Here is a 12,913-nt window from a genome sequence, read left to right on the forward strand (position 1 = left end):
TTCTTCGGTACACATTGCACCGGGCTAACCCACTCACTATCGGAAATGGGATAGATCATCCCATATTTCAATAGTTTCTTCACTTCTTTTTACACCACTTATTGCATAAGTGGGTTCAACCGTCTTTGTCTCTCTCTTACCGGCTTGGCTCCATCTTCCATCAAGATTTTATGCATACAAATTGCGGGGCTAATTCCTTTGATGTCGACAATGGACCATCCTAGAGCTTTCTTGTGTGACTTCAGTAGCTCTATTAATTGGTTTCTTCTTCATCATTCAACATAGCCGATACCACAACCGGTAAAGTTTCATCCTCACCAAGGAAGACGTATTTCAGATTTGTCGGGAGTGGCTTCAATTCAAGCTTTGGTGGTACTTCGATTGAAGGTTTCACATCCGCCACAAAAGTATCCACCACACTTTCATTCTCGAGACTTGGTTGATTAACTTGAGAATCTTCTATTTCATCAAAATACTTTAAGTGTCGAACCATAATCTCTCTCCAAACTCCCTTTGTCATACACGCTTCCTTCTATTCTTGCCGAGCAACACATCTTGTCAAATATGCACTTGTCGAGGACATCAACTCTAAAGCACGCTTTTGCATCGCTAGGGTGCTTCATTGCCTTTTCTACATTAATGGTCACTTGCTCACCATTAATTCTGAACGTGGCAGAGTTGTCTTTTGCTCCAAGCAACACATCTCCAGTGGCAAGAAATGGTCTACCAAACAGAATTGGTACCTCTTTGTCCTCGGGCATATCCAATACTATAAAGTCAACAGGGATGACAAATTTGTCGACTTTGACCAAGACATCCTCTACTATTCCAGTGGGCTTCACGATGGAATGATCAACCAATTGTAGAGCAATGTCGATGGGCTCCATTCTATCCTCCAGTCCAATGGCACGAGCAGTTTTCAATGCCATGAGTGAGATTCTCGATCCTTGATCTAGTAAGCATTTTGTGAAGATTGTATTCCCAATCTCACAAGGGATCACACAACTTCCGAGTTCCCTCTTCTTCATTGGCATCATTCCTGAAATCAGTTGTGAGCAATTCATGCTCAATGCCACTATCCCCTCATCTTGTAATTTCTTCTTGTTTGCCATCATGTCCTTGAAGAACTTGGAGAACTTGGGAAAATTAGTGAAGAGATCCACTAATGATACATCCACATTCACTTTTCGGATCACATTCATCATCCACTCAAAGCTTTTCTCTTTTGGAACCATCTTCTTCCTCTTAGGTAGATATGGTGGAGGAGGAATATGATCGGGGAAGTTGAACTTGCTCTTCGGATCTAGTGCTGGACTTGTCATCATCTTTTTCTTTGACTCCATTTCCACTATCTTCTTGCCTTTCTCTTCTACTGAACACTTTCCACTTGCATCGAATTCTTCACCATATTCCTTGCTGCCGGATGCAACCTGTTCTTGACCATGTTGGGCCCCCTGCACCAACGCGGGACTTCCCTTACATGCCTCGTCCGCCCCTGTGTGCGAGGAATACAAGCCTAACATCTCATCCGCCCCTGCGTGTGAGATGCCAGAAGTACCTTGGCCGTCCATTAATGGTGTCGAATTTAACTCGCGACCACTTCTCAAAATCACTGACTTACACTGTTCATTACCTCTCGGATTGGGCACTGTATTACTTGGGATGGTATTAGGAATCCTTATGTGTGATGCCATAGCAAGCTGTCCAATTTGAGTCTCAAGATTCCTCATTGTAGCATCGATCTGCCCAAACTTTTCCACCGTCTTATCTTTGAAGTTCTCATTCTCCTTTTGACTCTTAGTCATGAAAGAGAGAATCTGTCCCAATTGATCCTCGACCGATGGCTTCTTCTCATAACCCGGGGGTTGAGTGTTGTTCCTCCATTGAGTCCCCGAAGTGTTGCTAGGACCAGCTTGATTCCAGTTTGCTTGTTGAGGCCTCCAATTCTGCTGATTGTTGTATTGGTTGCCTTGGTTGAACCCTTGTCGATTGTTACCAATGTAGTTCACATCCTCCACTGGCGGTCCTTGAAGACTTGGACATTGATCCGTATGATGTCCACCTTGGCACAACCCACACTTCATCACAGTCACTGCTTGAGGTTGAGGAGTCAGTTGAAGAGATTTAACTGCCTTTGTCATTGACGACATTTGAGTACTTATATCCGCCAATTGAGCCTCGATTGCTGTCACTCTCTCAGCATCCTTAGTAGCACCAAATGTATCTCCTGCCTTCTCAGCCGCTCTTCTTGGATTATGCCAATTCCTTTGATTATTTGCCAACCTTTGAAACAAGGCTCTTACTTCATCATGAGTGAGATCATCCAAGTTCCCATTTGAGCCCGCTGTGACTAATCCCGTGCCTTCATTGTTGAGTCCTTTGTAGAACTTCAAGAGGTCATGCCTCGGAGCTAAACCATGACTTGGGCATATCCTTAGCATTTCTGTGAATCTCTTCCAAGCTTCTGCGAAAGACTCATCATATTTCCGTTGGAATGAGGTGATCTCCTCTCTCAACTTCTCGATCTTCATTAGAGAGTTGTACTCCGAAAGAAACAACGACTTCAACTCTTGGAAGGTTGCTATGTTGTAACCCGGTAATGAATCATACCATGCTCTTGCTTTCTCCCTCAATGAGAACGGAAATAATGCCCTCTTAATCCGATGGTGCTCCTCATTTGGAGGTCTATGAGAATTGGTCAATTCATAAAAAGCATTCAGATGGCTCACCGGATCTTCATCATCCCGTCCATGGAAAAGATTTTCTCCATTCACCAAACTAATATAGTGAGGTGGAATGTTGACGTTATCGTTTGCATAAGCAAACTCTCCCGGGTACTCAATTCCCGACCTAAGAGTGTCGCCAAACCTTCCCACGGGTGGTGGAATCTCATTGTTGTCTACCATTAATTCAACGTCTGACTCTTGATCTCTTTCTGCACTTAACCCAAACTGTAGGTTACTTCTGATTGGACTCGGATAGTCCGGAAAGATCTCACTTGTTGAACCTCTAAACCTTCTCCTTCTTTGATAACAGAGTAATCCAAACGGTGGTGTACCCTGTGATCGCGTGTGCATTCACTATTTTTATTTATTTTTTTTAATACCTGCGCAACAGAAAAGACACCAAGCACAAACACAATATATTTCCTATTACCGAAAGCGAGACTTCTCGACAACTTAGGGGTTAGTTCTATAAAATGTGTGTGCTTAAGTGAAACTAAACTATCTAAACTAAGAGTTAAGAAAATGTCACCTAGAAAATATACTCCTTCGTCTTCAAGTCCAGACGTGGTAGATGGCTATCACCTCCCAAGAAAATGAAATGAGTACCTACAAGAATAAAAAGAAAGATCAAATAAAACACAAAACATAAACTAGAAGTTAAACAATCTATTGCCTTCCCCGGCAACGGCGCCAAAACTTGGTGTGTAATTTTCGAGTTCAATTATCAATTGTAAGATCACACAAGTTTAATAAAATAGCTCTAATATTACAGCAATACTACAAGAGTACAACATCGAATGTAATACTTCGAGTGTCGATCCACAGGGAAGGAATTGATTATTTAATTCTAAGACGTAGAAAACACAGACTAAAAAGTGATTTGTTTTGAAGGTTTTGATTTCCAAAAGTCGATGATAAAATTAAGCTACAAGTTAACTAACAAAAAATATTCAAATAGGAAAATATGTCACTCCAAGTTGCTCGCTAGGCTTGTATTGTTCTACACCTTTTACAATAAAACATGTAATGGGATTAAAACATCAGCCTAATCACGTACACTGAACATGTACACGATGAGTAGTTCACAATTAGCTGAACACATAACCTATGAACCAATTTTCAATGTCTATAAACTCCTGTGGAAGCGCGGGAGGAATAAACATCTATTATAATCACCTACTTAATCCACTATCAAATTATCCTCTAAACAATTCTAATTCAATAGTATACCAACAATCAATCAATCCTAAACTATGTTAAAGAGACAATAGCAAAGGAAATAACACTACATTATTAGCCAAAAACATAGTGTATAAACATTAATCACATTGATGGTATCAAATCACATGAATTCAATGGTGTAGAAACATCCATACAAAGCCTAGATTACTACTTGGAGCAACATAGAGAGCTTAGCCTAAACACGTGGTGATATTTGCAATTGAAACCATAGGAAGCATGCTCTCGTTTAGTGGAATTGGGATTTGAAGACGGATCGTCGGAATGTTGGCCGAAACTCTTCCTTTTCTTCTTCCTCCTCTCTTTCTCCCCTGCCAAAACTGCCGAGAAACTGCTAAAATTGATCCACCCGGCCGGGTGGATATTTGCAACTGAAAATATCAACCGGTCGGGTGAATGCCTCTAGACTCTTCCTTCATTAAAAAAGTCACCCGGCCGGGTGGAATTATTGGTACAAAAATCACCCGGTCGGGTGATTTGCTCTGGACTCCGCATGCCTTAAATATTTCACCCGGCCGGGTGGAATTATTAGGCATAAAAATACACCCGGCCGGGTGGCCAGTTTTGAGAGTTTTCTGGGCAGCGGGCGCAACTTTTTCACCATCCGAGCTTCATTCCTTGTTTCGTTTCACCATTCACTCCTCTTCCTACACCATAAAACATACTTTTGCAAGCATCAAACTATATATATCATGTAAAGTTAGGGGAAAAGAGAAAATGTACTATTTGATTCGCATCAATGTTATCAAACGAGACTCTCCTCGCGCACGATTCAACATAATAGCAATCCTAGCACCGCTAGATAATGATCACCACTACCCAATATACCTGGATCATTGGGTGACGAAAAACCCACACCTTTGGTAAGTTAAAGTAGTAGATACTCAATATCGTATGCTCAATGCTAACGTACATTGATTAAGAAATTAAATTTCAAGACCTCGTCTTTCAGTAGATAGCATAAAGACTCGTCTTGCTGTTAGATCCATTCAGTGCTATACCACACCAACGTCATCATATTTCAATAAGGCTTAGAAATAATCGGACTGACATTGCAACCTTTCACAATAGGTAGTCTAGGTCTATCTGGGTTGTGAAATTCTTATTTTTCTTTGTTCAGAACTGACCGCGTACCTTAAATTGAGCGCAGCCCACAACCGGTCTACTAGAACAAAGACTTAGACTTATGTTATGTTCGCTTATACATTTAAATATGCAATAAACATCCATTAAATGTAAAACATAACAACATTACGACAAAAATAATCTGTTGCATTCATTGGAAAATAATTATTAGAGTTTTACAGTATTCAATCACTCGAAAGGTGATTTCTAGTATACAAACCCTAACAGCAACGCCATAGTGAAGAGCTTCTTCTTCTTCCTCGCCTTTAGTTTAGTTTTCCGCCTGTCCCTGGTTCCAAGTTCATCCCCAGTTCCAAAATAGCCGAGTTAAATAGTAGAAATGGTCAGTTAGAAGGAAAGCGACTAAAGGGAGCACGGCAGAGAAATCAATATCAGTTTGGCGCCGTCTCAAGTTCCGACCGAGGATTTCTCGGCTTTATTCGCTTTCTTGTTTTCTGAATCTGTTAGCTTAGTTAAATTTCGTTTTCTTACGTAGTTAAAGAATAGTTCTTGTTTTGTGTTTCGCAAGTTCACAACACTGTTTAGAGTTATGAGTATAAAAATCAAAGTTGTTTGCTTTCGGAATTCTTGTTTACTGTTCCAGCTTAGTTTAATTCTGAAATCCCTGATCGAGTGTTTGAATCTTCATTATATTGAATGACAAAGTGGTTTGTTGTTTCGTAGCATGATTAGGTAGTTAGGTCTTTATTTCAGCCTGCCGTTTACTTGGTCCATTATTTGTTGTCAGCATGATGAGTCCCTTGATCAAGTAGTTAGCTTATATTCTGCCTAGCGTAATCCCGTAGTTTAAAACTTCCAACTTAAAGTGTGGCAGCAGCCGACCCCTGTTCACTCTTCACACACTCAACGCACCAGTTTCTCTGTGGGATCGACCACGTACTTGCCGCTTTACTGTTAAAGTAGTGCATGTCTAGGAGTTATAAATATTTTTCGTGAACGAGAAAGCGCCTTGATCAAGTGGCAACGACATTTGCTAACTGATCCACTGGTTCGGTTATTCTTCCATATAACTTGATCCACGCAAAACCTCACATCTCTTCTCTTTCACCAAAATGGCGCCGTTGCCGGGAGTTATGGTGTTATTACATGGATGTGTTTAGTGCATAGGTATAAATATTTTTGTTTCGTTCTTTTCTAATTTGTTTTTCTTTCCTTTCATGAGAAGGTACCACCGCGGAGGACACTGGAATCATCCTCTCATATACAGAGATACAAACGCTCATTGGCCAGTCCAGGAAGCCGGTGTTGTTACCACTTGATATAGAGTCGCGTTAGAAGCAGCAGCCGCAGAACAACTGACCAGTGAGGAAGAAGGAGAACAGACCACACCACCTAAACCACCACTTGAGAAAGCAGAAAGGAAGATGGCCCTCGTCGAGAACGATTCAGGGATTGGCTCCCTACACGCTCATGACGAGAAGGAGCCCACCCATGCCATTGCTATTACTCCAGGAATGCGAACGATCTCGATCAAATCAGGGGTGCTAGCCGTATTGTCAAATTTTATGGCCTCTCGAAGGAATGTCCTTACGCTTTTCTAGAAGAATTTTGCAGATATTGTGATATTCAACCCGTGCCGGCTGGATCCACATCAGAGGATTATAGGCTCAAGGATATACCCTTCGTCTTGAAGGGCGATGCAGGAGTCTGGCAGTCGAGGTTGCCAGAAGGATCAATCAGAACATGGGCCAGGTTTCGCATGATATTCCTAGACCGTTTCTTCCCAGCGTCGAAGACGAGTGCTTTTAAAAGGGGAGATTACAGAGGCAAGGCAAGAGTATGATGAGCCTCTGGGCCAATACTAGGATAGATTTCAGGGGCTGCTTCAAGCATGCCCTAACCACAAGATGGGAGATTGGGAGGTCTATTCAACCTTCTATGGTGGACTCACGGTGGATAGCAAAAACGATCTCAACTTAGCAAAGAGTATTCTGGAGAGGCTAATCGAAGCCAAGAGATCATACGAAACTTCCCGAAGCCAGTACAGACGAGGAGCGGTGCACGCAGCGGAGGCACAAAGTGATGAGAAGCTTGAGGCTCGATTTGAGCAGATGGAGAAGAAGCTGCTAGAGGCAGTAGAGAAATCCAGAGCGCCTCCACCGCCTACTTCCAAGGAGAAGCCAGTGCCTCAACCGCCGGAGGAGCACCATTATTATTATTGCGAGTTCCATCCTGAAGCGGAACCGCAGACTCAAGTGAACGCGGTCGGCCATTGGAACCCAAATGGCAACTGGATCCAGGGGAAGCAAAGGGATGCTCCGTGGAGAGATCATCCCAATTTTAGGTGGAGTGATCAGAACCAAAGCCAACCACCTCAACCATTGACACATCAGATACAACCCTCTGAAGGGCAGCCCAATTGGCCCGCTCGGAACCAAGAGAGATCAAACAACGGGGGGAACAGAATGCAGGGTGGTCAAGCAAACTGGTCAGGTGAACCACAAGGCAATTGGTCAAGCGGTCACCAGGGTAACTGGTCCAGTGGAGGACTGCCTAACTGGTCAGGCAGACAGCAGGAATGAAACTGGGGTTACAGACATCAAGGCCCTCAATCGAGCAACACCGGAAGGCAACCCAACAATCAGGTGGTAAGCTATGTCCCACCGCATCAAAGAGGCAACCAACAGTACTCCCAAGGGAATCAACAGCACAATCAGCCACCGTACCAACCAGAGCACTATGGGTCGTCCGACTACGCTCAGCCAAACCACGGAGGGGGCCATCAAATCAAAGATATAACCGGCACCCAAATGAAGGTCCAGGAGAAATGATGGTTCCGCATAATCCTAATGATGCGATGCGTGAGATTCAGGAAGCTCAGAAGGAGCAGAGGGCAACGCTGGACATGCTTACAAAACAATTATCTCAGGTCGCCATGTCGCTGGGAGAGCTGAGAGGAAACGAAGGGAAGATCCCTGCCACTGTGCAACCGCCTGGGCGGGAGAACATAAGCAAAGTCTCCCTGAGGTCAGGGAAGGTATACCAGAACCCCAGCCCACCTGCGGTGTCCCCAGTGTCTACGCCTGGACCGAGCCACCAAGAAGAAAGAGAGTCCAGTTGAGCTGATCAAGCCAAAGGAAGGGACAAAGGGAAAGCGAAAATGGGCGGTGAGACCTCAGGAGAAGGTCAAGGAGAAGAAACTGAGAAGGTCAAGCCTTACCCATACCACGGAATGGTTACCAGAAAGAGAGACGCCACAATCGATGTGGCTAGTCTATTTAAAGATGTGGAAGTCAAGGTGCTACTCTTGACAGCATTCAAGATGCCCCCAGTCAGTAAATTCATCAAGGACTACCTGGAGGAAAAGGTCAATGAAGAAGGAAGAATGATTACGGAAGAAAATGTCTCTGCAGTGATCCAGCGGAGCGACCTCCCATCAAAGAAAACCGATCCAGGAATGTTCACTCCCGATTTCAATTGGGGATATTCAAGTGGAGCACGCAATGTGCGATTTAGGGGAGTTTATCAATGTTCTACCGTATTCCATTTATAAGAAACTGGGAGAGGCCAAGCTCGTCGATACTGACATCATGATACAGCTAGTCGACAAGTCTTGCATTCACCCGGTGCGAATTCTGGAAGACGTAATAGTGAAGGTGAATGATTTTCTATACCCAGCCGACTTCTTCGTCATAAAAATGACAGAGCCAGCGGCGAAGGAGTCTAGTGGAGTCCTGTTGGAAAGACTGTTCCTGTCTACGGCCAGCACTATAATCGACGTCCGTAATGGGATGATTAGTCTGGATTTCTACGGAGAGCAGTTTACATTCAGCATTGACGAAGCAATAAAGAGGCCATCAGATAGTGAAAACGTGTATTCGGTGGATGTGACAGAGCCGCTGGTGCAAAAGTATCTGGAGGAGGAGTTCCTACAAAGGCAGTTCATAGACTCCGCCGCGGACGAGGAAGTTGAGAAGGAAATCGCAGACTGGTATGAGGCAATGAAAGTGGGCGAGATGGATGATCAAGCTATCGCGAAAGCGGTGATGGACTTCTGCGAGTGACCTGGGTCAAGCGGGATCGCTCAATTATCTAGCCTCGAGAAGCTGCTTGATCAAGGCGGTCAGCTGAGAAAAGAAGAGGAAGAGAACTCCCTGCCTACTGAAGTACCCACACCCGCTAAGGAATTGAAGCCACTTCCCGCACATTTGAAGTACGCCTACTTGGGGGAGAATGAGACAATGCCAGTTATCATCAACAGTCAGCTGACCCAGGGGCAGGAAGACAAATTGCTGGAAGTACTGAGGTGAAATCAGAAGGCCATCGGGTGGAAGTTGACAGATCTGGTGGGCATCAGCCCAGATTTATGCATGCACCATATCAGATTGGAAGAAGGAGCTAAACCTCATCGTGACCACAAGCGTAAACTCAACCCCAACATGAGGGAAGAAGTACTTAAGGAGATAGTCAAGCTGGTCCAGTACATATGGTGCCGAAGAAGGGCGGAATCCAAGTTGTAAAGAACGAGAAGAATGAGCTGATTCTGACACGACCAGTCACTGGGTGGAGGATGTGTATTGATTACATGAAGCTAAATGCTGCCATAGAAAAAGATCACTTCCCGTTGCCATTCATTGACCATATGCTTGAGAAATTGGCTGGGAAGCAATACTAAAGTTTCCTCGATGGATACAGTGGCTACTTCCAGATCGCGATGAATCCAGAGGATCAAGAAAAGACCACCTTCACATGCCCTTTTGGCACATGCGCCTACAGTAGAATGCCATTTGGCCTCTGTAATGCCTAGGCACCTTCCAAAGATGCATGATGAGCATCTTCTCTGATTTATTGGAGGATTGCATAGAGATCTTAATGGACGATTTCACCGTCTATGGGGACACATTTGATCAAGGGATGCATAGCATGGACAGAGTGCTGGAGAGGTGCCGACAGAAGGACCTGGTTTTGAACTTTGAGAAGTGTCATTTCATGGTCACCGAAGGCATTGTCCTGGGCCACGTGGTGTCAAGCAGGGGGATTGAGGTTGATCAAGCTAAAGTGGCAGTTATAGCAAAGCTCCCGTATCCAACAAATCAAAAGGAGATCATGGCTTTCTTGGGTCTTGCGGGTTTTTACCGGTGGTTTATCAAGGATTTTGCGAAGATAGACCAGCCCTTGACTAGGCTACTCCAGAATGATGTGGAGTTCGAATTTGCTGATGCCTGCAAGGCTGCTTTCCAGCTATTGAAGGACAGACTGATCAGTTCTCCGATTATCTGAGCCGCCGACTAGAGTCACCCTTCGAGGTGATGTGCGATGCAAGCGATTAAGCAGTAGGGGCAGTCCTGGGTCAAAAGATCGATGGGAAAAGCTATGTTATCTTCTACACTTCAAAGACTCTCAATCAAGCGCAGAAGAATTATGATACCACCGAGAAGAAGATGTTGTCAGTGGTCTATGCATTCGAGAAGTTCAGACCTAACCTGCTGGGTTCTAAGGTGATAGTCTACACAGACCATGCGGCGATCAAATACCTTATGGCGAAGAAAGAGTCAAAACCGCGTTTGATTAGATGGGTACTCCTTCTACAAGAGTTTGGCTGGGAGGCGGTTCACAAGAAGGGGTCGGAGAATAGAGTGACTGATCACTTGAGCCGAATCATGCAGGAAGACAATGGGGAAGCCATCTCTGACGCTTTCCCCGAAGAGCATTTGTACTTGATCAAGTCCAAGTCCAATCTTCAGTCCATCCACCACGCTGGGAGGATCAATCAAGCTGATCAAGGGAAGGAGATCCCACACAGGCATAAGAAGCCATGGTTTGCGGACATGTACAACTATATAGTGATGGGCGAGCTGCCCGGAAATGATGAAGCCACGAGAGCACAGAAGTAGAAACTCAAAAGCGACTCCCGATACTTCTATTAGGATGATCCTTATTTGTGGAAGATGGGGGCTGATCAAGTCATCTGACGCTGCATACCGAGTGGGAACAAGAGGACGTATTGGTCCACTGCCACACACTAGCTTGTGGCGGTCATTTCGGTCCGAAGAAGACAGCGAGAAAGGTGCATAAAGACGCCTACAAGTTTTGCAAGAGATGTCCCTGATGCCAGCTGACTGGAGGGATTTCTGCTAGAGATGAGATGCCACAGATCCCCATAGTAGTGTGTGAAATCTTCGATGTATGGGGGATGGATTTCATGGGACCCTTCCCATCGTCGGAAGGGAATCTTTATATTCTGGTGGCAGTGGACTACGTGTCCAAGTGGATAGAGGCTAAAGCAACAAGGTCGTGTGAGTCCAAGGAGGTGGCCAAGTTCTTAAAATCGTACATCTTTACCCGGTACGGGGTACCACGAGCCATCATCTCTGATCAAGGAACTCACTTCGTCAACCGGACCATTGAAGCTTTAATGAGAAGATACGGCATCCACCACCGACTGTCCACACCTTACCACCCCTAATCAAATGGCCAAGCTGAAGTGTCTAACCGAGAAATCAAGGCGATTTTGGAGAAGATGGTGAACCCCACAAGGAAAGATTGGAGCCGTCAATTAGAGGATGCGCTCTGGGCATATAGGACCGCCTTCAAGACGCCGATCGGAATGTCCCCTTACCGTCTGGTATTCGGGAAAATATGCCTTTCACCTATGGGAATCGAGCATCAAGCCTTCTTGGCCATCAAAGAAATGAATCTGAATGTTGAGTTCTGTGTTGAAGAAAGAAATTTCAGCTACAGGAGCTTGAAGAGCTTTGCCTTGACGCGTACGACTATGCCAAGTGGTACAAAGAAAGGACAAAAATGTGGCATGACAAGAACCTCCGAAAGAAGGAGCTCAAGGTGGGACAGAAGGTGTTGCTTTTCCAATCAAGACTCAAGTTGATGCTTGGAAAGTTAAGGTCAAGGTGGATAGGCCCCTATACCATCGTCGCCATACGAGCAAATGGAGCAATCGAACTCCAAGGAAGCGACCCTGATTCGTCTTCCTTTTTGGTGAATGGGCATAGAGTGAAGCCTTACAGAGATGGAACTGAGGTGTGCGTGGTGGACGACGTTCCACTGCTCATGCCCAACCCTCTCCAGTAAAAACAGATATAAGGAGTAACTAAGTATTCTTGGGTAGTCTGCTTAATCGAGCAACTAATTTCTAAACCTACAAACTGATCAAGTGACATCCTAACGGCACTCAGTCATTTCCTTGGTAGTTTAGTGTAAATATTTTTCGTATTATTAGTTTTAAACACTTAGAAAATTTAAAAAATTGGAAAACAAGAAAGAACTGATCAAGTGGTTATTATTCGAGTATTCATCTGGATTGACTTGTCCGCTTGATCAGTTGGATACTGGGAGTTTTTGTGGTTTGATGTGGTTTGATTGATCAAGGCAGGTAATGAAAGGGCACGCCGGATCATTGAAAGTCGCTGAAAGATAAAACGCCGGAGAAGGCCAACTGTTGCGTTGAAAAGTCGTGATTGAGGAGGAAGCGTCTCAAGGAACGCCCAGCCAGCCCCGGCAAGCAGCAGAGACCCCAGCTGGCGTTGGTGCCCAACCCGAGGACAGCGCACGAGGAGGCTGCTCAAGGCAACAACGAATGAAAGCTCCGAATGAAGCAAATGATGACGCAGCTTGTGGAGAACTCCCACACCAACCTGGTCCTGATGACCAGGGTTGGGACAGCGATGGAGAGGTTGCTGGAAGCCGTTCGCGATCCAGCCAGTGCCCTGGCGAGACAACAAAGCACCAGGCACCCACCACCTCTCTCTGCAAGCTCTCCCCAAGGAAGGCGTACCTCTACCCCACCCAAGCATCCCTCTTCTCAGCCCGGTCAGCAATTCAAGAGGAACTAGTATATCACCCTT

General features: G+C 45.0%; 2 protein-coding genes and 1 non-coding gene across 3 annotated transcripts; 2 read left to right on the forward strand and 1 right to left on the reverse strand.

Annotated features, from left to right (window-relative positions):
- Positions 1-467: 467 nt before the first annotated feature.
- LOC121796653 lies at positions 468-2,906 on the reverse strand. Its single transcript, XM_042195459.1, has 3 exons — positions 1,910-2,906; positions 1,485-1,768; positions 468-1,430 (listed from the first exon to the last, which is right to left on the reverse strand). The coding sequence occupies exons 1-3, from the start codon at positions 2,904-2,906 to the stop codon at positions 468-470; spliced, it is 2,244 nt and encodes a 747-aa protein (XP_042051393.1).
- Positions 2,413-2,519, forward strand: LOC121797558. The gene has a single exon (XR_006049917.1). It is a non-coding gene; the product is annotated as a small nucleolar RNA R71 (small nucleolar RNA).
- Positions 2,907-11,571: 8,665 nt separating the features above from the next.
- LOC121796654 lies at positions 11,572-12,140 on the forward strand. The gene is made up of 2 exons (XM_042195460.1): positions 11,572-11,676; positions 11,787-12,140. The coding sequence occupies exons 1-2, from the start codon at positions 11,572-11,574 to the stop codon at positions 12,138-12,140; spliced, it is 459 nt and encodes a 152-aa protein (XP_042051394.1).
- Positions 12,141-12,913: the final 773 nt, after the last annotated feature.

The sequence above is a fragment of the Salvia splendens genome, chromosome 3 (assembly GCF_004379255.2).
Source record: "Salvia splendens isolate huo1 chromosome 3, SspV2, whole genome shotgun sequence".
Classification (NCBI taxonomy): Eukaryota; Viridiplantae; Streptophyta; class Magnoliopsida; order Lamiales; family Lamiaceae; genus Salvia; species Salvia splendens.